This window comes from Mchenga conophoros, linkage group LG3 (assembly GCF_057382185.1).
Source record: "Mchenga conophoros isolate Kocher_MC1m ecotype Shallow Benthic linkage group LG3, M_conophoros_male_GT1.1, whole genome shotgun sequence".
NCBI classification, from domain to species: Eukaryota; Metazoa; Chordata; class Actinopteri; order Cichliformes; family Cichlidae; genus Mchenga; species Mchenga conophoros.
In genome coordinates, this window is record NC_140528.1 from 54954033 (window position 1) to 54981940 (window position 27908).

Sequence of the window (27908 nt, forward strand, 5' to 3'; positions counted from 1 at the left end):
AATATGTATGCATTAAGTCCATAGTAACTACATTAATTGCAAAAAAGTGCAATAAACTACAAAAAAATTGAAAATCGTTTTTGTTTTGTTACATATATTTCTACTCGGAGAAATTTAAGAGGTTTATCCCTCAAAACTTTAAATACAAAAAAGTTGCAAAAAATAGTTTCCCACCACAGGAAATTTATTTTGAGTGTCTTCATAGTTTTATTTTGGAGATACACCAATTTTTATATACACTGCAGGAAAAACGAAAAAAAAAAACAATCCTATGATGCAAATTTGCAAAGAAAACAGCAGGTGCATCAAAATAAACTATTTCCAGCAGTGCAATTCGAGTTCTAAGCATCCCAGAAACTATTCAGAAAAGTCAAACATGACCAGTATAGGCTTTTAAGGCCTACGAGTAAAAAACTACATTTCCGCGAAAATGACGTCACTTCCGGTTTCGAGCAGGAAATGGCGGACATGTGATAGTTCGCGCTGACGTCTGTTTCACTGTGGGAAGTGTTACGAACAGCTGATTGGATCGGCAAAGCGTGTTTCTGGAATATTATGTTTTTGTTCCTGCAAGAGCTTTTTATGCAATTTTTGCAAAGCTATATGTGGAAGGAAACCGTGACCGAGGACAAGCTGATGGCATCAGATGTAAGTACAACTCCTCCGGTTTCATATGCAAAACAAATTATTGCGCTAGCTTAGGCGGTTCCGGTTCTACAGGGATTTAAAAATAGTTACACAACACGGAGCGTGCTGCTCTGACCGGCTTTAAAGGGTTAACAATGACTTTAAAAAATAATATAAAATAGTGTGCAACACCACTGAAGTTTTTTTTTTTTACTTCTCTTTTCAAACAACAGCAGTCACTCTCCTCTCCAAATAACTTCTGCTTAGCTTTCCGAGCTTCCCTCGGGTGCTCTTAATCAGCGGTCTCCAACCTTTTTTGTGCCATGGACCAGTTTATGCCCGACAATATTTTCACGGACCGGCCTTTAAGGTGTCGCGGATAAATGAGGGAGGGGCTAATAATCGGCTCAGTCATTTTTAATGATCGTTGAAAGCCCAGATCGTAATCGTGATTAAAATTCGATTAATTGAGCAGCCCTAATAGAGAATACATTTATTTAGTCTTTCTTTCAATGAGACCCACCTAAGTATGTCTGACAAAGTATTTCAATTTCTATCTGTAAGAAAGAACAATGCCAATTATGATCAATTTACTAGTGGACAAACCCCTCTCTTATTCTAAAAGCTTCAACCAGCTAGCCTTGGCCTCTACCATCTCATGCTTCTCTGGCAGCTGGTTGTGGAAATCCTCAATATTGTGCAGTTGCTTTCACAGGGAAGATCTCATCTTACGACTAGACAGACTCCAACTTGACCTTTTGGACTGCAGCTAAAGAGGTATTCCCTTTCTGGGGAGATCTTGTGTTAAGTTTGAATTGCACTCAAATCAGCAGATGCAAGACCGGTTTACTTTTCTGAAGCAGAACAAGGATCAGCTGTGATCCAAAACCAAGCAGCTAATTTTACTGTTCTATTCTCAATTTGTCACAAGAAAAATTGGAAATTGCATACAGATATTTATTGAATAAAATATAAACATACATGAAAATACAGAATAAGGCAAACACAGGGTTTATTTAATTGACAATATTGAGTATGACCACAGGCTGAAATGGAGTCGCAAACCACGAGAGAACCTCCGCTGTGTTTTACAGATAGCTGTAAATGACGACTGTTATACCTCTCTCCTGATCTCCTGTGGATACATTGATGACGGGCTGAACAAAAAAAATTTCAAGTTTGGATTCACCACTCCATAAGACTCACTGCAACTGACTTCCAGTCCAGTTCTTGTGTAATCTGGCATACCTCAGCCTTTCCTCCGCATTTCCCTTTCTTAAGAATGGAATCCTGACAGTCACCCTTCCCCTGAGACCATTTCTGATGAGGCTTTAGTAAGCAGTAGATAGATCAGCTGAAGTTCCAGATGTATCTCTTAGGTCCTGTGTCAGATGTGTTTTCCTAGTTTTTAGTTTGTAGGTTTCCTACTTTCCTAAATTTTTAAGGACACACTGTATGTATAAGTGTTCAGCTAAAAGCTCTTTGGGAATTACCTTATTGGTGCAAAAACACAGTTTTATATGTGGAAACAGTTTTATCTTTAGCTTTGTTAGTTTTTTCCAGATTGTAAAGAAATTATATAAGAAAATATATTTTTGTGAAAAAGTTCCTATTTTAAAATGGGTCTTTTAACCTGTCTGTTATGAGTGAATTTTTTTCATGCGTGAATAATTCATAGATCAGTCTTAAGCAGTGTTGGTCAAGTTAATTGAAAAAAGTAATCAGTAACTAATTACTGATTACTTCCCCCAAAGAGTAATCCCGTTACTTTACTGATTACTTATTAGTAATTAGTTACTTAGTTACTTTGTAAAAAACACGATTTACAACCTGAATAGGTGATAAAGCGATACATAATCCATCATACAAAATGTAATCAAATGGAAACATCTGTTTTTAAAACTTGTTTTATTAGTTTTAGTCTTTTAACTTTATGCATCAAGCAAAAATAAAATGCACCATTCTCTGACTTGAATAAATTAGTTTTTAACATTTAAACCTATTTTCTGCACATTCCAGCACATAAAATAAAATATTTTTTGTGTTTACACTCACTCTTTCAAATAGATGCAAGTAAAACACAGCAGAAAATAAATAAAATCAAAGACTAGCTGTCCTGTTGCTCTATTTTCACCTGTAAAGCAGGAGTGAGGTAGGCGGAGGTTTACCCTGGTGCAGGTGTGCCGCGGTCAGTTGAAGAATCCGCGAGTTTCTCTGTGAATTTCCCATTACGTCATTGCGCACTCGGTGCTTGCTCGGAAGTTCAGGGGTTTTTTTCGCTGTAAAAAGATTTTTTCTCCCACACACACCAGACACTAATGTTTTTGTCACTTTTTATGGAATCAAACTCAAAGTAAGGTCAGTACTTCCACGCTTTAAACGCTGCACGCTCATACTCTCTCCCGCACTCGATATATTATCCATTGTTGATCTGCACACAGCTGTTGTCACGAACGTCGCACTCGCTTACGTCACTGTCATGACACATTCTCGCAAAAAAAATCACGGTTAATAATCCCTTACTTTACTCGTTACTTGAAAAAAGTAATCAGATTACAGTAACGCGTTACAGTAATGCCTTACTGCCCATCTCTGGTCTTAAGTGACTTAGCAAATGTTTAAAACACCTCTGAAAATGGTCAGGTACAAAGACTGGACTGAAAATGAGTGTGAAAGAAGCCAATGTCCAAAGCAGAACTTTGAAAGACCTTCAGAAAGTGTGGAAAACTATTGCTTAAGAGCACTTAAAAATGTTAATACAGTCTGGCTCCTTGGAAGCAAAACATAATGAAATGTGGCAAGATGAATAAAAGACATCCCATTTCACATGCCAAGAAAGGAAGTTATTTAAAAAATAAATACATTTTCCACTTGCTGCTACAAGATTACCTGAACAACCGTGACATTTTTTTCTATGTTGCCTAATCAGGATTATGCAACCCTAAATATTAATTCATTTCCTACACCAAGTGCACACATCAACATTACAACCTGACTTCTGAGATATAACAGGATCATCTCCCACAACGAGACACTCTTTAATTCCTTTAGTAGTTTCATTTCCTGGGAAATAAAAATGGCTGCCAAGAAAAAGGTTTTCTGAACACGCCACCTGAACAGACCAGAGGCGCTTACACTGTTGTGGAAGTTTCTATTTAATAAAGCCTGCAGACAAATGGTGAGCAGTAGCTAATATTCTTTCATCAGAAAAGAACAAAAACCCAAGCTTGGTCAGAGAAGCCAACATTGCTGGGGCAGTTGATTGGCAGAGTCTCTGCTTGAGCCCAGAATGGCCCTGAGTTTAAATACTTCCTACAGAAACAAAAGGCAGTACGCAGCTGTTTTCACACCTTTGGTCTTCACACTCCCTTGCTATCTCTTACAGTGGTTGAAGAGACAAAAGGCTCCGCTACCTTTAGAATTGTCTGCTTTTCCTCCAACTTCCTGAGATACAATCACCCGGCTTTTCAATGGCATGAATGTGTTAGACGTTGAGATCTTTGGAGAGTGTGAATAATACATACATAAAATGCGGTGGTGCATTTTCCACAGTGACAAGCCAAAATGCCTGCTGCGGAAAAGGCTTTTAGTGAAACATACCACACTGTATTTACAGTTGAATATTGGGGTGGGGGGGGTGGGGGTTGGGGTTATAATAGGGCTGGGTGATATATCAAGTTTTTAAAAAATATCGATAAATTTTTTATATGAGATATAAGGTGTGACAATATCCTTTATATCGATATAGTCTATGTTACGTTATAATTATACTTGTGGAGCCGCAAGTTTGCCTCTCTTTCGTCCACTTTTGTCTTTACGCAACGTTACTCGGCCTCGCCCCTCCTTCACTGAACACAGCTCCCCCCCCTCCCCCATCACTTCACCTGCAGGAAGCGACAAGATGGACACGGCAAATCTCCGTTAACGAGTTACTGCACATCGCCCCGTGCGTGGGGCTGGACGTCGTCAACGTGTTAGCTAGCTAACCACGCTAACGAGCTAACCACGCTAACGCCATGCAGCCCAGAGGCGCTGCACAGCCTAAAATCCTTGCATTTTCTCAAAAGTCGACAGCGCGCCTTATGTATGAATTCTGTTTGTGCTTGATGGCCGCGAACCGATTTTATGTGGTACACAGCGCTCAGCAATCTGTCAAAAAATGTTTTAGTACGACTTTGGTAAGCTACGGTGCTGCACCGCTGATGGATTGTCAGAGCATTACGGCTACCGAGGAGCCTTCGCGGAGTGATACGTACTGTGCTTCAACGTAATATTACCCTACTGTGTATAAGGACTATAAATGGCACCTGTTAAGACACGTGGTTACGAAGAGGATTTCAAACTCAATGCTGTCAGTCACACAGTAGAAGTTGGGAACAGAGCAGCTGTGAAATCTGTCTCTTTGTTATTATGCTCAGCATCTGTTAGTTTACATTTTGACTGCACAATTGTGAGCTTTTTGTTATGCACAAAAAACACATTGTTTTCTTTTATTTATGGAGCATTATTATTTAATAAATGCTCATAATTTATTTTTGAGTAAATCTTATGTACATCTATGCTCTATGTTAATAAAAGTGCCTGTGTGACATCTGGGACACAGCTTTGACTAAGAACTCTCTTTTTGTTCTTACTTTATGGCTTAAAAAAAATAAATATCGAGATATATATCTTATATCACTGTCCAGGTAAAAAATATCGAGATATGAATTTTGGGTCATATCGCCCAGCCCTAGTTTATAATATGGCGGTTAATGGGGGTAAGAATACAAAATAGAAAACAGGCCTGGAATGGGAAAAAAGAATTGGGGTGCAAGGCAGGAGGGCAATCAACCCCCACCCCAAGGGCAGGGCAGGACACAACACTTACTGAGGGTGAGGGGCAGACAAAGGGCAAACGCACACTATCTTAAAAGGAGATGGGGGACAGGGTGTCAGCACCCCTGGCCACTGTACCAGTGTTTTTCCTATGTGTGTTTTACTGTAGGGGGAGGAGATCAGAGGTTATGACTTGTGTGGAATTCTTTAGATCAGCCTTTAGAATAGGACTGCAGTGTGCTGATCTCCAGATGCATCTATAAGAGTAATGGGAAATAAAAGTATTGTGTGAAACTTGGAAACATCTCTGCATGATCTGTGATTGTCCTGCTAAACCTCAGTGCTGCGTTCGATACTGTCGACCATAATATTCTATTAGAGCGATTAGAACGTGCTGCAGGTATTACAGATTCTATTTCTCTCTCAATATCAGACTTGATTTAAACTTTGCTGATCAACTGGGCGTTTATAAAATATGCTGTGGCAAATAAATTAGCAGAAAAATAAATGGCCGAAGCCCCAAGATTATCTTAAAAACACTATTACTTAAAAACAAAGTATTGATGTTATTCCTAATTTATTTTCAACTCTTCTCATTTGAGCTCAGAGTGCATTAAGCTTTGACTGGTGAATTGAAATGATGTTAGCAAAACCTTATCTTTCTGTCTGTGTAATAGAGCAAATAGAGGCTAGAAGGGTTTTGCTTTGGTTCTATCTTACATAATGTCTCTCAGACAAAACATAATGAGTGAGCAAGAAAGAACCCAAAGCATTGTTACCTGAGCTTTTCAGTCACTCCACCAGATTTAAGAAAAAGATATAACTCACAAACATACAAAGACAGAAGTGTTAGTCTGTCAGGTGTGAAACACCTTCAAACTGCTGCTGCTTTGCTGTTGGCTTCCCCCATGTAATAGAAATTTGTTGTTCTGACGTGCCCTGATATCCTGCACTGTATGCTGAAAGCAGGGAGTGCATCAGATTCCTCTTTCAGTTTTGTTTCACGGTCAGTACACACCGTGCAGCTGCACCTAGTTCTAAAACAGCTGGGCGAAGACAGCACAGTGAGAAGTTAACAGTCTGCTACATCCTTTGCATCCCTTTAAAAGAGGTTTTCTTTGCCTGATCTGACCCCTTAAGTCAGATTGCAACCACACTCTCCTGCTACCTGCTGCTATCACACATGCAAACATGCAACCAAAGCAAACAAAACAACTCATACATTAATAGGCTGGTACTCAGGAGGATATGTGGGGCAAACCATTAATATTTGTACATTTACAGTCAGATGACATACCAACACAGTGTTGCTCCATCACACTCACAGAGAAAAACAGGAGGGAAGATTAGGAAGAGAGACTAGTGACATAACAGAAATACAGCTTTCTTTAATTTTTTTTATTTTATTTTGAAAAACAACATGTTTTGCTGTCATTTCTGCTCAATGGGATTAAACTGATGCAGTTCAAATAAACTGAGTTTCAGATCCCACTGATTCTTCTGAGACAGTATGTTGAGCTTAATCAAACAGAGCCTGAATCTATTTATTCTATTTATTGTTTTTTGGTAGAGTGGTTTTATTCTGGCCTTGCAAGAGAGTGGCAAATTGTCGAGGGTGAACGCTACCACTCGCCCTATGGTAGCTCTGACACTGATACTAATTTTGATGTTTACCACTGTGAGAATCCCCTCTTTTTTAACATGTTTCTCCAAAACCTGTATATGCCTTTAATGACAATGGTGCCTTTCCAGATGTGCAAGCTGCCAATTCCATGGGCACTAATGCACCTCCATACTGTCAGGCTTTTGAACTGAGTGCTGATAACAAGGCAGATGGTCCTTGTCTTCTTTATTCAGGAGGACAAATTATCTATTTCAGATTTGACTCATCTGACAGCAGAACATTTTTTCCACTTTGCCTCACAGCCCATTACAAGTGGGATGACATGTTTACACATGGCTCCTTCTTTTAATGAGCATGCTTTAACCTGCATTTGAGGACTGTATGCTGTGAAGCACATATGTGTTAATGAGATTTGAAAACCATTGTATGTGTTGTTTTTAAACATTTTGTTGTTTAAATTTTTGCAGAAATCAAGGTTGTGAAAGACAGTGATAAACTGTGAAACAGCAGAAACCTTATCAGGCATTCTGGGAAAATGCCTATGAACCTAATGACAATATGTGACAGAAATGCTTACTGATTATCAATGATGCACTTACTCAAGGCCAAATTTGCCCAAAAGTTTGAACTGCCAGGAAACTCAATAGTAGACAAACCAAGCAAAAACACCCAGGCAGAAAATGACGACTGCAAAAGAAGTCCCTAACTCATGTGTCCCCTCCCAGGCCAAATTATAGAAAGACAAATCCTTTGAAAAATTGCAAGACATAAAAAGTGGGTAAAAGTCACAGTGAAAAGTGCAATGCTCGACTCTTTTCCATTGCACATCTGGATAATCCTATCGAGCAGTAAATGTAAAATATTAGGTTATTTCTGAATTATAGATTGAGGTCAATACAGCCTGTTGTCAGATGATCATAGTGTAAATCCAGCTTCCTGCTTGCTTAAAGACAGCACTTACTAAAGGCAGGGTGCCATCGTTTTTTAAAATCAGTTACATACTTAGATGTGCTCATAGATGTTTAGTGTGCTCAATATGCAAGATTTTGAATTACAACATATTCTAGCAGTCTTTACATAGCCCATCATCAGTCATCAGCTACAGACTACAAAGTAACTAATTTTGTTAGTGTTCAACGTAAACATCCAAGGTAGGAGGTAATGGTTAGCAATGTTTTATAATTAGCAGTAATTAATATTGATGAAATGTTTTTTATTTGAATTTAGAAGCAGAACATTGGAGGTTATCCAAGTCTTTAAGACTTCCCTGCAGTTCAACTAATTACTGTGTGTCATCTAACTCTATGGATGGCAAAAGCTTGGGATCATCTACATGGAAATGAAAAAGTATAATATGCTGTAGAATGATATAGTTTCCTGGGGCAGGATTGTATGTTAAACAGCTAAAATAAACCATTAACGTTATAAGTTGAGAGGTTAAAACTGTCAGTCAATCACCACTACAACTGGCAAAAAAAAACTGTCCAAATAAGATCTAAAACACCAAACTCAACCATTATTACAAATTATGAGGACTTAAAACAAGAAACACTAAGTATAACATATAAATAAAGAATGATATTAAATGTACATGAGGGACAGCGTGTAAAATGTTAGCTTGAGTATACAAATCAGATGCTTAAAATGTTTATTCCAGTAGAATACTTTTGCAGCAAGACAAATCTTGCATAGACATCACACACATGGGCAGAAACGAAAAATTCAGTAAAGCCCACGCTGTTTTAAAATGACTGACACAATCTCCAAAACAACCTCATATCTAACGCACTTCCAGTATTGGAGACTCCACTCATAAGACAATGCAAATGCTCATAAATAGTAAATACTGGGCTAAGATTTTCTTCATGTAGTGATGCAAGTCCTTATCCATTTTAGGGTGTGGTGGTGCTGGAGCATATTCCAGCTGGGTCAGAAGTACACCCTGTATTTGCAGCATAATGACTTGTGTTTCATCACTGGTCTATGCAATAAGAAACTGGTACATCTGAAAACATTTTCAGTTGCTTACTGTCTGGCAAACTTTTGACTCTAGGTTGATCTGACACTAGGGTTGCCAACCGTCCCTTAAAATACGGAATCGTCCCGTATTTAGAAACAAAAGTACACGTCCCGTATTGAGCTAATAAGGGACGCACTTTGTCCCGTAATACAGTGAGAATCAAAAGTAGTCTATAAATGTTTATGGAATTAACGCTTTGTTTGAAAACATAATTCCCAGCCCCTCTCCTGCTTTGTGACCAATGCGCTGACAGCACACTTATGACAATTCGAGTATGACAATTCAGATTACCGCTCATCTCATTGGTCGAGGAAAGGTCGCTTACGGAGAAAATACCGGAAGACAACAGATGACCACAACAAGAAGCATGGCCAACAGGGAAACAAACGCCGACACTGCGGTGCAAGTCTCGGACGACAGTACACCTAAAGCTGGGCAGACACTGTGCGATTTTTACAGTCGCGTTATTCAGCTCCTGCTCAAACTGCACGATTGACTCGCAGGGGTTAGAAGTTGGTAGGTCACGATGCAGGTCTCACACTATACCGCCCGATGCTCTGATGCGACCTGAGTGCTCACACTGTGCCTCCATAAAATGAAGGTTATAACAGAAAATCTGTCGCTCCCCCTCTCCGTCTTACACTCACACAGACACACCACCACCATCAACTTTGCTAAATTGCTAATGAAAAACATTGATCAGGCAGCTGTGATTTAGCAGCGATGTAAATCCAACTATTTTCACGGTTGTTGTGGTCGTGATAATTTTGTGATGCCACATCGAAAAGGCTCGGATGAGCTTTTCAAAGTTCTACAAGTTGTGCCTCCATCGCTTGTGTCCAGATCACACGCTGCACAGCCGTGCTGCTCCGTCTTTTTCACGGCGTTTACGTGTTTGCGCGCGAGCAGTGTGAGCGGCTCACGAGCGATTGATGATCGGGAGCTGGTCGTGAGGTGTTAATCACTTCTCTTTACCCCACGTATACTACACGACGCACGATGAAGGCCAAAATCGGGCCGATCACTCAAAAATCGGCTCAAAATGGGCCTAAAACCGCACAGTGTGAGCCCAGCATTAGAGCAGCAATGTTTGTTCCCCCTCAGAGAAAGGGAAGAATGGGAAAAGGAAAACACCTGGCTGGAAAACGTTAATATGGGCATGTGCAGTGAATATCAGCGCTATGTGGCCAGAAGTGTGATAATATAATTTATTTTGTGTAATAAACGACTGCAAGGATAGATGATTACAACAAATAGATGACTAATACATAAAAGTAATACATAGATGAATAATGATGATGAGTTAAGATGCGTAATCATGGGAACAAGCGGGTTTACAAACGGGAGCAGCTGATTAGCATTAGAAAAGCTGAAATAATACCTCAGCTGAAGCCAATTGTACTAAATGCACTAAATGTGCACTGTTACAAGAATATTTTTCTTTCTATTGTTTTCTATTATTTTAAGTTAAGCAGGACAGAGTTCTTTTAAAGAAAGATTTACTTATATTCTCAAAAGTTAAGCATGACAGGCTTCTGTTTAAGAAAGAGACCTGTTTTACTGTGTTAATGTTGTCATTTTGAGCTAAAAATAAATGGCTAAATGATCATTTGTTTCACATGTGTTCATATCACAAAGAATACACATCTACTTAAATCAAATTCAAGTCAAAGGGTTAAAAAAATAATTTCACACACAAAAAAAGAGCTAGAAAATTCACCACACTGGGAAGGGTGAAGACAACTGGGTCGCCCGGCCCTGGCCACGAGGTGTCCCTTATTTATTTTTCAGGGAGTTGGCAACCCTATCTGACACGTAAAGTTCAGTATTATTTAGCAACATGTTTCAGTTCACCACTAGGGTGCTTGACCCTAGTGGTGAATAGTGGCCCTCCGGAGAAGACCTAAAAACTTCTTAAAAACTCCAACAGGGGTGATACCTTATTTTTAACCTAATCATAGTTTAATATTAACGTTTCATTTGACTTTATTGATCTTTATCATGTTTAAAAAGGACCGCAAACGCCAAACTCCTGAGCCAAGTTATCAGTGGCACTGTGATAAAGTTAGCCTTACGTTTAACAACAAAACAGACGCGGAACACATTTTTCATAGTGAGTCTAAAGGCTGTAACAGACCAACAAACACCGACTGTGAGTAAAAGAATGAAACTCGGGTTGTTTATGGCATTTGTTTCCTACCTTTCGTTATGGCTTTGCTTTCCTGTTGCTTTGATGAGCGGAAACTTCCTCTGCTGTCTGTTCCGGTTTGAAAGACGAGCCTTCAAAATAAAAGCACGACCTCTGAAAGACGACGTTTCTATGACACCCCCCCCCCCCCGCCCTCCACACACACACACACACACACACACACACACACACACACCGTAGACAGTAAAGATTAAAAATAGACATCGAAGAAAAGCCGAATAAAAAAAGAATGTTGAAAAGAGAGAACTAACCAAAACAATAATATTAGCACAATATGAGCTAATGAAAGAAATGAAATAAAAAGACAGGACCAAGGTGGCTGTGCAACGGGAAATCCAAATATTTTGTTAGGAATTGTATAGTTTTTGGTGAAACCGCGTGCCTACTGATCATGTCAACGATGAACTGCGATAAACAAAGCCACCTCCTGCACCTATTACTTTTCACTTGTCCAAACCAGGGTCATGAGCGGGGACTACGTCCATGAACCTTTTCTCTGATCGTTCTCTTTTCCTCCTGCCTGGCAGCGCCATTCTCAACATTTTCTTTTCATCATATCCACTATTTCTCCTCCGCACATGTCCAAAGCTTTGGATGCTTGACCTAAGGTATTTAAATTCACGTACAAAGCAGAAGTACCCATTTTTAATAATAATAATATCTAAAGTGATTTAATAATATGGCATAATTTATTGTTGGATTAATATTACGAAATCTGTAATAAATTATTAAAACAAATTAAAATAAATTGCATGGTAAATATACTAAATTAGAAGTAGCCAAAGCAACAATTACTTAATCATCTTGATTATCTAATGAAAACCTTTACACCAGGGGGCAGCCTTGTACCAGTGTTGAGACTTTTGCAACTGTTCTTTTAGCAAGTCTTTTTTTCCAGCCCCGCCCCAATCCTTCCTTACAGGTGCTTGTGTATTCACACTCTTTTGATGTGTCTACATGTTTTACAGTTATTTAAATCACAAATATTTAAAATAAGTACAATTTAAGTATGTGTATTATTTTTATTTGTGTAAATATTCCCTATAATATAAAATGTAGCTTGCTTGTAATTCTTGAAATTAATAGGCTCAGATAAGTATAATATGTTTGTCTGTCTGTCTGAAGGACACAGAGGGAGTTTGGTTGTGTTCCAACCTAAGCTACCATAAATGTTTTTACATACTCCCCAAAACTTTGACTAGACTAGACTAAAACTTTGTTTGATTGTGTTGCTAAAATAATTTTTTAAATAGCTCAAACAAAGAAAGTCCTTCTGTTCCCCAATGGCTACACCCTAAAAAATGCTGGGTTAAAATAACCCAATTTGTAACCCAGTGCTGGGTCAAATATGACTGAGCCAACGCTGGGTTGTTTAAACTTAACAGGGTTGGGTTATTGGTTTGACCCAGCACACTAGGTTAGGAAAACTATCCAAAAAATTGGGTTATATTGACCAGTGTTTACAGTTGAGGTTAATAAAAAATTGGATCGAAACTCAGAACCCATCTCATACTTTCTTTGTTCTATATACAGTGATTTCTAAACAGTTTGTCAAACAGAGCAACCTCACCCTCATTTCAGATAATAATTGTAACAGATGATATCAAGCATTTTAAGTAAAAATAACTTTCTTCATCACAAGATAGCTGGTGTTATCTGTCAAAAGACCTTTAATGAGTAGGTAAAGTTCTAGAATAAACAGAATAAACAAATAAATTGCACTGCAATTGCATATCAAAAATAACTCCATGATTTTCAAACTCTTAGAATTCACTTTTTACTTACCACATTTTATTTCATAGTAGTGGAGAAGTCCAGTAATGTCTGATGTTGTCACAGTCTAGTTGAAAATGGCAGTTTGTGAAGAATAATGTGGCTTCTTCTGAGGCTTATCTTCAATCCAAACAATCGGGTAAAAGTTTGACCCAATATTTGATCAAAGCTGCCCAACCTATGACCCAACTGAATTAGTCAAGCTGTGGAGTGAATTGAAGAACCTGGCACATTACCAACCCAACTTCTGAGTGATGACTTTTGAACCAATATTTGGTCACAATAACCCAACTTACAGTGGCTTGCAAAAGTATTTGGCCCCCTTGAACTTTTCCACATTTTGTCACATTACAGCCACAAACATGAATCAATTTTATTGGAATTCTACGTGAAAGACCAACACAAAGTGGTGCACACGTGAGAAGTGGAACCAAAATCATACATGATTCCAAATATCTTTTACAAATAAATAACTGAAAAGTGCGGTGTGTGTAATTATTCAGGATCCAAGAAGAAGACCATCATTTCATGTGGCTACCACTTTGGCGCCAGCTGTGGTCTCAAGGCTGGAGCCGAACAAAAACACCCTGATAACAGACTGTGCATAGACTGTTCTTCTTATCCTACTCAAGGCCACCTGGGTTGGCTGGAGGACTGTTTACTTAGCCTGGCAGGGTGAAGGACACTGTCTCAGCTGAACTCTGGACACATGCACACAATCATACACTGATACACACTCATACCCTCTCGCTTTCCAAACGCCTTCGATGCTTGTTCCCTCCTGGTGCAGATGGTCAACTGGACCAGCGCAGACATGCTGCAGGACCCGATGCGCTGTCCACACCGGCTCTCTCTTACCCTTACCCGCCCCTGTTGCTTGTCTTGTGTTTCTATGGTGTATTGATAGTCATGTGCTTTTACGCTGGGGTGGTTTTTTTTCTGTTCTCAAACTGTTCTCCCGTTAGGAGCTCAGTCTGAGTGGAGTTTTTTTTTCTCCTCCTCTCACCTCATGTTATGTATTTCGTTGTTTTTTCCTATCAGCCTACCTCTCTGACATGTCTTCCCAATGTGATGTTTGTGTAACGGTCAGAAGGTTCCTTTGTAAGTGTGCATGCGCCATTAGCGTGCTGCCTGCTGTAACCCATAATTTTCTTCGGGATTAATAAAGTATTCTCATTCTGATTCAGCAGGGACAGGGAAGCTGGTCAGAGTTGATGGGAAGATGCATGGAGCCAAGTGCAATCTGTCATGGTCCTGGGTCATTGACCCAGCGTTTTGTGTTTCATTTTGGTTTCATCTTGTGTTTGGTGTTTATTCTGAATTTGTATTAGTTCTTTGGGTTTGGTTGTCGTGTTTATTATCCCTACCTGTGTCTTCCCTCTGTGCTCCGTTCGGGTCCCTGCATTTGGTGTTGTTAAACAGTCTGTGTGTTTCCAGATTTACTTTGTAGGTCTGCTTCTTGTTATGTCCATTAGTGTCAGCTGTGTCCACCCCTGTGTGTCATCTCCTCATTACCTGATGTGTATTTATAGTGTATGTTGGCCTGTGCTCCTCGTCGTGTCGTCTGTGTTCATCCTCTATGTTTCTCAGTGAATCCTCCGTGTAACTCCGTCTTTATCTGTGTCTCTCCGCGTCTCTCTGCCCAGCATTTCATCAGCTGCCATCTCTATACATCTCCCACCGTTCTTATGTTTTCAGGCTTGTTTGTTAGTTTTTCCCAGTTTAGGTTTATGTTCAGTTCTGCCCTCACCTTTGTTATTTTCACTGTAAATAAATCGCCACTCGCATCTCCACTGCCATCTGCATCTTGGATCCTCATTCACTCCACCACACAACTGCGACCCCAGCCGTGACACAATCTTGGAAGAAAACCTCTTGGAGTCTGCAAAAGACTTGAGACTGGGGCGGAGGTTCACCTTCCAGCAGGACAACAACCCTAAACATAAAGTCAGGGAAACAATTGAATGGTTTAAAACAAAACATATCCATGTGTTAGAATGACCCAGTCAAAGTCCAGATCTAAATCCAATCGAGAATCTGTGGCAAGATCTGAAAACTGCTGTTCACAAACGCTGTCCATCTAATCTGACTGAGCTGGAGCTGTTTTGCAAAGAAGAATGGTCAAGGATTTCAGTCTCTAGATGTGCAAAGCTGGTAGAGACAGACCCTAAAATGACTGGCAGCTGTAATTGCAGCAAAAGGTGGTTCTACAAAGTATTGACTCAGGGGCAATGTTCCCTCTAATTTGTCATGTGTCTGAGCGAACACACAAACTCCCTGAGCGGTCCCTTGGCCCACTGTGAGCAACAGCAGACATGTACACTGTGGTCACGCCAGCATTGAATCCATCCATGTTACATGGTTTATTAAAATAATCAAATTACAGCATTTACATTTATGTTAGACTACTTTTAATTAACTGCTTTAGCCCACTTACAATGAAAATTAAAAAAAAATATTGTTCATGACCTGTGTAGTATGTTAGCTCTGTTGGAAGCAAAAATAACTTGAACTCCAATTTTGAAAACACAACTTTTTTTTTCTATAAAGCTCTGACTTGTATTATGAGTCTGTGGTCTGGGAGAGAGTCCTGTAACTCTGTCTGCAAAATACAGTATATAATGACCAATGTTGGGCAATTAATTATATAGTTACTTCTTCAAAAAGTAACTGAGTTATGAAAACAACAAAGTTTTTTGCAGCTGTTTACCTCAAAATGCAGCCAAGGCGTTTTTTAAATAAACATTTCAAACTATTTACAGAACAATCAGCTGTTCTGCATCACATCTGATGCCAAACAAATTATTTGTGCCACTCCAAAAAATCATTTCCGTCCACTATGAGATAAAGGAGAACAACAGCCTGATACCTGCAGGCCTGACAACAGGAGGTGTATCACTCCTGTAACACCTGTAACACTCAGCAGTCGCCTCATTGTTCTGACACACACAAAACTATTGACTACACTACACACTAACTACACAAGATTTGCGCTAAACGTTGCAAATCTCTCACATCTCAAAACACTGATATCACTCCTAAAACTTCCCGCTTCCTAAGCAACTCTAAATGCCATGTTGCCATATCATTTTTTGATTGGTTGACATGGTACATTTTTCCACCATTAGGAAAGGGTGGGGTTTTTTTGTTTTTGTTTTTGCTCACAGGCTCAGAGTGCTTTCGAGCGCTTTCCTTATAAAACGCAGTTTTTACCGTTGCGTCCCGCAGTAAACATAAACAACGATAGTATTCAGGAAGAAAACCAAACATTGCATCTATATATATATATATATATATATTTGATCATAACTCTTGTTTTACGTGGCATAATTACGCACACCCCACTTTTCAGTTATTTATTTGTAAAAAATGTTTGGAATCATGTATGATTTTGGTTCCACTTCTCATGTGTACACCACTTTGTGTTGGTCTTTCACGTGGAATTCCAATAAAATTGATTCATGTTTGTGGCTGTAATGTGAAAAAATGTGGAAAAGTTCAAGGGGGTCAAATACTTTTGAAAGCCACTCGATGTAATAGAAATTTCCATACATAAAATGAACAGCGTCTTTTTTTCATGATTATAAAATAGATTTCTTGTAGCTACTTTTTCCTTGTCTTGTGTCATATCATAACTGCGTGACATGTTTATTAAATATCTTTGGGCTAAAAAACAAAAGAAAAGAAAACTAGGGCAAACAAAACAAAGTCATGTATATAGAGACAATCATAGAGTAGCGATGACAGATGGACTGCATGTATTGTCTAAGTTGGGTGTGTGCATGTGTGTCGTCAAATGTACATATGCGGGAAGAACAAAAGGGGCTTTTGGTTTTCAGACAAAAATATTTAATCATATGAGGTTAAAGTTATTCTGTTCTTTTCTTCTGTTCTAAATGCTGTGGATATGAAATTCCTTTGGTAGTTCACATGGTGCAACAGCAGCCATCACACAAACCCCAATGAAAGGGAATAGATTGAATTTATGCTTCCTGTATTGTGCTTAAGCAAACTTTTATTACTTTTGGTGGGCTTCAGGTATGCTATGTGTACAATTTAAATTTAAATGCAACTTTTTCACCATTCATTACACAGACACTCTGAGTTTTCGTTATCGTCTGGATTCTCAATTTTTTATTTGTTTCATGGTTGTCAAGCAATCAAGACTATCCCTTGAACATCGGGTGTTCTGGAAATAAGTAAAAAGCAGTTAATTTGGGAAAACAAAGCAATTTCTTAAGAAGTAAAATAATTTTGCTGAGCTGTTTTAATAAAGTAGAGAAAAAGTGGATTTCTGCATCACCAATGGTGATGTAAATAAAACAAAAAGCAGCTCAAAAGCAGTAATGCTGAATATAAAGAAGAGAAAAAATAGTTGTTCAAAGCAACCATTTTCACATGGGGGACAGAAACGTCAGTTTCATGACTTATAAATTTTAAATTTACATACAAAACATTGGCATGGCTTCCCATGTCTCCAAGTAAATGGACTTTGGTTAGAGACCTGAAATACTGTCGTGGTGAACACAAAAAACTTACATGTGTTGAGTTTCCCTCTGTGTGTGTGTACAACACTGTAGTTTTTAATACTGAGAGCAGTGTGTCAGGATTTTTAAGATGAATCATTATCAATTTCAAACTCAAACTCAAATATCTTATTTTAATGCTTTTACTTTACAATATAAAACAACTTGAGGTGACTTGTTGTTTACAACTTATTGTAAATCGGGGCCCATATAAATACAACTTTATTGAACTGATTTGTTTATCAAAGTTTTTGTAATTACAAAAGGAAAACGTTTTCCTCTCGTTGGGCATTCTGAAGTAAAAGGTCATTACTGACAAACATTGCTCTTGCATAAGATGGAGGGGACATTTCAAGTAGGGCATACTGTAATAACCAGAAAACTCACACTGACACCTCTAACCAACCACTGCTGAAAGAGTTTACAAAAATAAAATATTAAAATAAAATAAAAATAAAAAACGGAGACCAAAGATAATGTCTGAAGTTCCTGGCAACCGGATTAGCCCTGCCTTCACAGTACATTATTGTCAGACAGACAACCATGAAACTTTTCTCGTACTACAACATGCCCCAGCCTACTTTTGCCTAATGACTTTCTTTTGTGCAGAGACTTTATCACATTCATCATGTCGCTCTCTGCACTGGTGCTGCTGCTGCTGCTCGTCTGTGTCCAGGCTAATTTTTATGGTATAGTGGTGAACTACTACCCAAGTGGCAATAATTCAACAGGAGCTTCCACTGTAAGTACACTTTCTTAAAAAATCAAGTAAATTTACTTTGTGAGTTTTAAAATTATTTAGGTAAACATGTCTTCACTGTAAATCTGCAGGGCATTCTTTATTACAAGTTGGGCTACAGCCTCTGCTTGTACAGTGTGCCCTACTACATCAACGGTCAGCCACTTGTGCTACAAAAGGTCGATGAGCCGATAAGTGGAGAGTGGTGCCAAACTGAAGGAGTCATCTCTCAGTATTTTTCCAGCAACTCTATGTTTTCAATTCCGTGAGTGCAGCCATACATAATTACATATGCATAAATATAGTCTTTGTTATTGATTTGTCACTGAGGGGGAATGAAATTTAATACCACAACTTCTGAGAAGTCATTCATTTCTATTGCAGGGCCTCTGGCATAGACTGGATCTTTGGCATCAAAAATGGCATTGTATCATTTAAAATTCAGGCTCTGGTGGAACTGAGGATCCGCTCTGACATTGGCAAAGCCAACACATCACCACAGACCACTATCATACCAGCTATCAGGTCAGCCCTGTTTGTGGCTCCATTTCTTTTTTAGTAATTATACAAACATACATACATTCATACAATTTTATGTGTCACTTCTGGTAAATTCATTGCCTTTCAGACACGGAAAGTTTCTGTGTAGAGATGGATAAGGATAGAGAAGTCTTAAAGGGAAAAATTAACCTTTGGTCCTCCTTCATTAATGCAATTTTGAAGCTCTTGAACCATAAAACCTGAACAGTGTCCAGGCTGTGGGTGTACTGAGTAGTTTTCAAACATGAACATATAAAAATGGTGTCAGATATTTCACAGAAATGAATGAATGAATTTGATTATTTTATATTTTTTATTCATTTATTTCTATTTTAACTTTCTTTCAGAGTTCCATCAAACTGTCCAAGAAATTTGAGCCTGTTGATGTTTGATCCTGATGGAGACATAGTGAAATGCAGAAATGGAGACGCATCACTCTCAGAGTGTAGTCCCTGCACACCACCGTCTGTCCTCAGCCTTTCACCAGTAAGTAACAGCTATTACTCTTTTTGTCACACGGGACATGTTGGCATAAACATGAATCCTCGTGTACCAATCTATACTAAATCTGATTGTAATGAATTTTTTAAACTATTTTGTAATAAGGTCGCTGCCATCAGGTCTAATATTTCTCCATCATCCTCTCAGTATCACATTTGCACTTTGCTTACTTCTGATGCCTGGTCCTCTTTTGCTCCTGTTACCTTAGAGGACATTAGTGCTCTGCTTGGTCATATGAAACTGACTTTAAACCACACTGACGCACTTCCTCCATCAGTTTTTTTTAGTGTGTTTGACTCTATTGGCACCTGCATTCAGGAAATAATTCATTCTTCTCTTTATACCTGCTCAGTTCCCAACTTTTTTTAAGCAAGCTATTGTTAAACCAGTATTAAAGTTTAGGTCCATCTCTTCCAGACAGTTACAGGCCAATATCATATTATTTGTGTCAAAGAAAAATCGGTTGCAGAACAACTTAACAACCTTTTGGAGAAAACAATGTTCTAGACATTTTTCCAGTCTGGTTTCCGCAAATTGTACTCCACTGAAACGCTTCTTACTTGAAGTGTCTAGTGACATTTTAATGGCAGCAGACACTGGAGAGTACACCGTTCTGGTTATATTGGATCTAACCTCTGCTTTTGATACTGTTGATCACAGTGTCATGATAAATAGGCTTAAGGATTTGTTCGGGATTACTGGTGTTGTTTTAAAATGCTTTATGCCGTATCTATCTGATCTTTTACTGTCTTTATGAATCAAGTGTTGTCCGAAACATCAGCTTTGCCTTCTGTGGTACCTCAAGGATCTGTTTTAGGTCCGATCCTCTTTTTGCTTTATATATTCCCTCTAGGCAAAATTATCAGATGTTACAATAATATTTCTTATCATCTCTATGCAGATGACATTCAGTTATACACTTCTTTCAAAGCTTCTGAGTTATATAAATTGGCTTGTTTAAATAATTGTCAGGAATCAAACAATGGTTAAACAACAATTTCCTCCAGTTAAATACAGATAAAATAGAAATTTTGATTGTTGCTCCTGATCTTATGATTTCAGAAATTAAGCAGGATATCAGTTTTTTAGGCTCTTCCGTTCAATCAAGTTTCGGGCAAGTCTTGGACACCCAAATCAAGAGACTTGGGTCTCATATTTGGTTGTTCAATGTCTCTTGAGAAAAACTTCAAACAAACTAATTTGAAACTGTTTTTATCATCTAAGAAACATTTCTAAACTCAGCCTACTGGTGTTAAAGGCAGAACTTGAGATGATTATTCATGCTTTTATTTCTTCTTGATTGGATTATTGTAATGGTCTTTTTACTTGTTTCAACAAATCAGCTTTGGTTCGCCTTTAGACTATACAGAATGCTGCGGCAAGACTTTTAATTGGCACAAACAAGAGGTCACACATTATTCAATTTTTTGCTTCTCTTCTTTGGCTACCAGTAAATGTAAAAAAAATAGTTGTAACTTTGTGAAAAGTTCTAAATAATTAATTTTTACTTACTTACTTGCAATGATGCTTGATCATAGCATCATTTCATATCATATCTGGCAAAGTTGGTATAAAAAACAAATCAAAACCCCTGCTTTTTGTTAATTTAGATAAGTGTAAACTCTATGTGAGGTGTCTTCATGGCCCAATTTTTGTCTTCTTGCAGTCCTCTTGTACTCTGTCATTCAGCCCCACAAACAGCAGTGATGAAGGTCCGTATGCGGTACAGCTGATGATAGAGGACTTTCCCAGACAGAACATAACGTTGACTCAAACCAACGGGACACAAACAATAATAACAACCAACGATGCTATCAGCAAAATGCCAGTTCAGTTTGTCGTGAGAGGTACAAATAATTTCTCCTGGCTCCTGCTTAATGGCCCTGTTATTTTGGCCTTTTTTTCTTTTCACCCTGAAGCTAACATTACTTTATCCTTACTGCAGAAAATCCAGAATTTTTTAAGATTTAAAAAGCTTGTCTTTATGGCTGCTTATGAACTTGGAAAAAGCTTTCTCTTGGCTACCTGTAGATGAGAAAAACAATCCTGGTGGACCAGTTAGAGCAGGGATAGGGAACGGTAGTCCTCGAGAGCTGGTGTCCTGCAGGTTTTAGATCTCACCCTGGGTCACCACACCTGAATCAAATGATTAGTTCATTACCAGGCCTCTGGAGAACTTCAACACATGTTGAGGAGCTAATTTAGCCATCTAAATCAGCTATGCTGGATCAAGGACACATCTAAAACCTGCAGGACACCGGCACTTGAGGCCTGGAGTTCCCTACCCCTGAGTTAGAGTTTCTATCCTTAAAAAATGTCTTTATTATTGTCATCACTGCTTTGTGTGTTGCTTCAGTGGATCCTGCAGTGCCATCGTGCACAGAGGGACTCTTTCTACCCATGTTCCTGCCTCCAACCCCAGCCCACAGAACCCAGCTCTACACCTACGTCAATCAAACTCTGGCTATCAGCATCAAGGCACAGACACTTAACTCCACGTAAGTAGATCTCTAAATATAGAATTAAAGGCTTTATTTGTTAAATTACCAATGATTAACACATCCTGCAGCACTGACTGTTTCTAAAATTAAGATGTAGCTTTAATGCGCAAATCAAACCTGTTTTTCATTTAATCAGATCATGAATCTTATCTTCTGAGTTGTGTAACTTTAACACTTCTACGCTGCGCTTCTACAGACAGGTTTGATAAGCCAGCAACCCAACCGGTTTTATACTGATGTTAGGATGTACTAGCACTAGGTTAAGCTAAGACAATTAAAGAGAAACAAGAATAAAATAAATAGCTTTTTAGCCAAAATTGCTTGATTTTTACAGTAAATAAAATCTAAAATAATTATTTCAAAAATTATATAAAAGTCTGATATCCGGTCAAAATTTCACTCTAATAGTTGAAGCATTTACAGCATGTCACAGGTAAACACTTTTTTCTTATTGTAGATCATAAACTTTTTAAAAACTCACTTTTTTCTTGTTTTTTTTTTTTAAAGGATCTCTGAGCTGCTGTTCAGCGCACCGCACACAGTAACAGAAAGTCAAACAGGCCCAGGACAGTTCACACTGACGTGGACGCCATCTAACTCAGTAGCTGGACAAAGCCACCCCATTTGTTTTGTTGTCCAAGCTGTTTTAGGGTCAGTATCCTGTTTCATGAATACGATCCTACACAAAAGTATATTGAAACTTTCATTAAAACAAAGTGAAATGGAGCACATGTAATTTGCACATACATTTGAGTCTACTTCTGTTCCAATGAAACTATTTAACTTTGAGGACTGACTGGCTTAGTTCATTGCCTGCACTTTTTAATTTTGCTTTTATATTCACTCCGTCCAACCTTCATTCCTGTAAATCTTTCAGACGCAGGCATTTTAATTATCGTATCAAAACAAATGGAAGGCAGACTTAGAAAAGAAACCAAAATTCATTGAAGACAGTAGACATGGGTGTGTCAAATACCTTTGAGGAATTACTCCATAACAACAGAGACATACCTGAATGTGTGTGACAAGATCAACTTGATAGTTGAAAGAAGAGCAGAAACAGATAAAAATGGCAATGTTTTATAAAACAAGAACTGCCTCAGTAAGTAAAACAATGAGAAGAAAGAGAAAGAAGAGCAACACAGTGAGTCCAAACACAGTATACGGTCCAGCTGCAAACAAAGCTTTTTACTGTATTTGTGATAAGAACAGGAAGACTGGCCAAGTCAGTTTCCACATTTAAACCTGTAAATACTAAATGCAACATAGGTTAATGTGCCAACTTATAACTATAACTAACTGCAACTAACTATAATTTAATGCTAAAAACCTAAGTTTTTTCAATCTGTCCAAATTAATAAGATACCAAGTCTCTCCTTGTAAAGGCATACACATGTTATCTTTCCTTTCATAGCTGATTCATTATTTGGTGCACACCATTTTGTTAGTGTCTGATAAGAAAAATACTTAAAGCTTTTGTCCTTTTGAGTATAAAATCATGACTGAGTGTTGAAGGGTACTGAGCCCACATTTTACCTGCTGAAATCCTGCCTCACTGGAAGAGCATTTCTAACAAAGATAGTAACGTTTAATGGTTTGGAGACTTGATGTTGGGACTGCATTAAATAATTGTGCAACAAATAAGTTTGATTTTATTTTTTATACTTGCAGAGTTACATGTAAACTTACTGATGGTAATTTTTTTTAAAGCTATTCATAAGGCACTGCTTTTCATGTTCTTTGACTTCAATCCAAATCCATCAAACTGTACCAAACTGAAAAACATTTTTATTTAGATATGTAACTGTAAGATAAACTCTCTAAACATTAAAAAAATCTATATTAAAAATAATGTAAAATGCATTTTGATAAAGAATCTCTTGTACTGATTTATTTTCACAGGGCAGCCAAGTACCACTCTGAGCTTCGATGTGTCATTGCGACCGTTGGTGAGCAGTGTTTTAACGTCCAATACCAACAGCTACACAACTGATACAGTTCATGAGTAACCTCTGTTTCAACTTTTTACAGCATTGCCAACTACATCACCCAATACACCAGCGTGTGAGTATGAAGGCCTGGACTAAATCAAAGTTAGCCTGACTTATCAGATTTAGAGAATAAATAGAAAATAGTAGAAGAACAGAAACTAGTACTTGCATTAAAAATGAATCAAACCAAATGGAGAGTCCAAAATGAATTGTGCTGGATCATCTTAATTTCATTTTCATCTTTATCACAAAACCTCCACTAGAGGGTGGAGTGGTATGTTAAAATCTAGGGCTGGCCAGCTTAGTTAACAGTGTTGGTCAAGTTACCTGAAAATAGTAGTTAGTCACTAATTACTGATTACTTCTCCAAGAAAGTAATCCCATACTTTACTGATTCCTTATTTTCAAAAGTAAGTTACTTTATTAATTAGTTACTTTTAAAAAACATGATACACAACCTGAAAATGTAATAAAGCAATAGACATTTCAGCCCAATTCTATTTTTTCTGCATATAGAAAATCTGTTTTGTCTGTTTTTAAAACTTGTTTTATTACTTAAATTTTTTTTTAACTTTACACACATTGCATCAAGCAAAAATTAAGGAAGAAATTTGTTTAACATTTAAACCTATTTCCTGCATATTTCAGCATATAAAATAAAATATTTTTTTGTGTTTACACTCTTTCAAATAGATGCAAGTAAAACACAGCAAAAAATAAATAAAATCAAAGCGGCACTAAGTCCTGTCGCTCTTAAATAACCTTTTTAACAGGAGTGGAGCAGGTGGAGATTTGCCTAGTGCCACAGCAGTCATGTCAATAGGGGGATCCGGGGGTTTCTCTGTGAATTCTACATTCTAGTGGCAGCGAACTAGGTGGTTGCTCAGATTTAAAGTTTAATTTTTTGCTTTAAAAGAAGCTTTTCTTCCCATGCGGGCTAATGTTTTTGTCACTTTTCACAGAATCAAACTCAAAGTAATGTCAGTATTTCCAAGCTTTAAACGCTGCATGGTCGTACTCTGTCCCGCACTCCATATTAACCATTGTTGACCTACACGCTTCTGTTCCTGACATGGACGTCACACGCTCGTGCATCATTGTCATTAGACACTCTCACAAACAAAATCACAGTTTAGTAACGCAGTAATGCAGTGTGTTTAAACAAGTAAACAGTGAATGTAACAGTAATTTAATTGCTTTTTTGAAATAGTAATCACTTACTTTACTCATTACCTGAAAATAATGTAATCAGATTACAGTAAAGCATTATTTTTAACGCACTGGCGACCATCTCTGTTAATTAACAAACTACATAAAAAAATAACAACCCAAACGTTCTTGTTGGTTTAGAGACTAACATGGTGTCTTTGTGTTTCTAGATGTTGCAGCTCTGAAAATGAAGTTGTCTTCTACAGTGGACTTGTCTCAAATCAATAGGGATCTCTTCTTAAATCAGGTTAGAATTTTTCTTATCCAGAGTTAAACTGACCCCTGTCCAAACTGACCTCCTGCAACACTAACGTTTTGGACATGTGGTGTATACTTGTATACAGCGAATAACAAATGTATTAGAACACATGTCATGAAAACCAGAAAACAAAAGTAGCTTAAAAGTCTGCAAAAGAAAACTTGCTTAAAATTCATATTGGTATTCATTAAGAAAATAACAATTTGTATTCACATTTTCAACTAAGTAAAGTAAAAGTAAAAATTTTATTTATATAGCACCTTTCAAGATAAAATCACAAAGTGCTTTACAGAGACAGAAAACAGACATTAAAATCTAAAACAAAACAAAATCAACCAAAAGCGAGTTTAAACAGATAGGTTTTTAACTGCTTTTTAAAAGACATGACTGAGTCCACAGATCTCAAACTCAAAGGGAGTGAGTTCCAGAGTCTGGGAGCCACTGATACAAACGCTCTGTCACCTTTTGTTTTTAACCTTGTATGCGGGACAACCAGCAACCCCTGGTCACAAGACCTCAGGGACCTGCTGGGGTGATAAGAAAGAAGAAGATCACTTAAGTAAGTTGGAGCTACACCGTGCAGGGCCCTATAAGTCATGATTATGATCTTATATTGGACCCTGAACTTGACAGGGAGCCAATGCAGCTGAATCAGCAGGGGAGTGGCATGGGAGTATTTGTGATGCTTTGTCAGAAGCCTAGCAGCAGCATTCTGAACACCCTGCAGTTGTTCCAGGGAGGCATTGCTTAAGCAAGTAAACAAGGAATTACAATAGTCTAAGCGAGATGAAACAAAAGCATCAATAATCATTTCCAATTCGGAACGTGACACAATGGGACTCAGCTTAGCGATATCATTCACGAATTTCAGCTGGCGCACTGGACTTCTCTGAGAAATCTCTGAGCATAATTATGCTGTGTGGCAAGAAATGTATTTTGAGTCATTTAAAAGTCTGCACTCATGACTCACGTTATGACATATTTCAACAAATATACATTTTCCTCAACATAAAAATATTAAAACTGTTTTGCAGATGACATCTCAGATCCACTTTTCAAAGAAAAACCACACTTGAGAGAGCGGCGATGTTTTCTCACTGCTCCTTCTTTCTCCCCAGATTAAACAGAAACTGCAGTCATACGGACTGCCAGATGACATCAGTCTGCGCCTCATAAGCAGTGTGCCACAGATTGGCGTAACTGCAGCGTCCTCTAATTCTACAACATGAACCTGAAGTCCTGCATCTTCAGTCTTTCTGTACCAATTGGAAACATCTGTGTGGAAAGATAATACAAAATCTTACTTATCACACATAATTTTGCATTCAACCTGTCTGTCATAAAAATTGGTGATAAAACATTATTTGAAGTAGTGTTAAATTTTTAAAGGAATCATTCAAGATTTGTAATGTGTGTAATATAGTTCTAGATAATTCTATTTCTTATACTCTCAGTGTATATATACATGCTTTTTTGGCGTCAGAAAGCGGTTCTTCCACATCTTAGCAATCAGTAGTTAGAAAAAAAATCTAACAAACAAAACAGTACGATTTTTGAAAACAATTTTTTTTCTACAAAATAAGTCAAACATTTTTCTTGTTCTCTAATACGTACAGTGGCTTGCAAAAGTATTCGGCCCCCTTGAACTTTTCCACATTTTGTCACATTACAGCCACAAACATGAATCAATTTTTTTGGAATTCTACGTGAAAGACCAACACAAAGTGGTGTACACATGAGAAGTGGAACCAAAATCATACATGATTCAGAACATTTTTTTACAAATAAATAACTGAAAGTGGGGTGTGCGCATATATATATATCTATATATATATATATCTATATATATATATATCTATATATCTATATATATATAGATATATATATATATGAATACCACTTTGAGCCCAAATTGGATCAAATCTTGGGAAGTGCACTGCGGTCGTGAGTTCTCAGAACCTGCTCTTTGAGCAGTTTGGATAACATCATAGAAAGCTCACGGCTCTCCAACGGGAGATTGAGAGACCAGTGTTGGACTGTTAGAACAGCTTTGAAATTCATATGAGTTGTTCGCACTAAAGTAAAAACCATCATCACTTCATGTGGAGACCCCTTTGGCGCCAGCTGCGGCCTCAAGGCTGGAGCTGAACAAAAACCCCTGATAACGACTGTGTTTAGACTGTTCCCCCCATTCCATGCAAGGCCACCTGGGTTGGCTGGAAGACTGTTTACTTAGCCTGGCAGGGCGAAGGACACTGTCTCAGCTGAACTCTGGACACACACACACACATACACTGATATGCACACACTGATCCCCCCTCCCTTTCCAAACGTCTTCGATGCTTGTGCCCTACCGGCGAAGATGGCAGTCAACTGGACCAGCGCAGGACCGGATGCGCTGTCTACACCGGCTCTCTCTTACCCTTACCCGCCCCTGTTGCTTGTCTTGTGTTTCTATGGTGTATTGATAGTCATGTGCTTTTTGTGCTGAGGTGTTTTTTCTGTTATCAAACTGTTCTCCCACTAGGAGCTCAGTCTGAGTGGAGTTTTTTTTCTCCTCCTCTTACCTCA

At 38.1% G+C, this 27908-nt stretch overlaps 2 protein-coding genes across 3 annotated transcripts in view; one reads left to right on the forward strand and one right to left on the reverse strand.

Moving 5' to 3' along the window:
• LOC146579556 (uncharacterized) overlaps positions 1-11347 on the reverse strand; it is a 38261-nt gene extending 26914 nt beyond the window's left edge. For both annotated transcript variants that reach the window (XM_085263400.1, XM_085263395.1), the window contains exon 1: positions 11290-11347. The gene's annotated coding sequence lies outside the window, so the exon portion shown is untranslated. The remainder of the gene's footprint in view (positions 1-11289) is intronic.
• Positions 11348-18225: 6878 nt separating this feature from the next.
• Positions 18226-27142, forward strand: LOC146579557 (uncharacterized). Its single transcript, XM_085269511.1, has 11 exons — positions 18226-18339; positions 18429-18601; positions 18721-18861; positions 19224-19362; positions 21044-21224; positions 21734-21875; positions 22386-22529; positions 23781-23827; positions 23910-23942; positions 25249-25325; positions 26456-27142. The coding sequence occupies exons 1-11, from the start codon at positions 18226-18228 to the stop codon at positions 26564-26566; spliced, it is 1302 nt and encodes a 433-aa protein (XP_085125637.1). The 3' UTR covers positions 26567-27142.
• Positions 27143-27908: the final 766 nt, after the last annotated feature.

Excerpts from the sequence above, each read along its gene's own strand:
- LOC146579557 (XM_085269511.1), top strand. The coding sequence starts at position 18,226 with ATGTCGCTCTCTGCACTGGTGCTGCTGCTGCTGCTCGTCTGTGTCCAG. Across the intron at positions 18,340-18,428 it reads ATTCAACAGGAGCTTCCACT|GGCATTCTTTATTACAAGTT; the intron begins GTAAGTACACTT and ends GTAAATCTGCAG. Across the intron at positions 22,530-23,780 it reads GTTGTCCAAGCTGTTTTAGG|GGCAGCCAAGTACCACTCTG; the intron begins GTCAGTATCCTG and ends TTATTTTCACAG.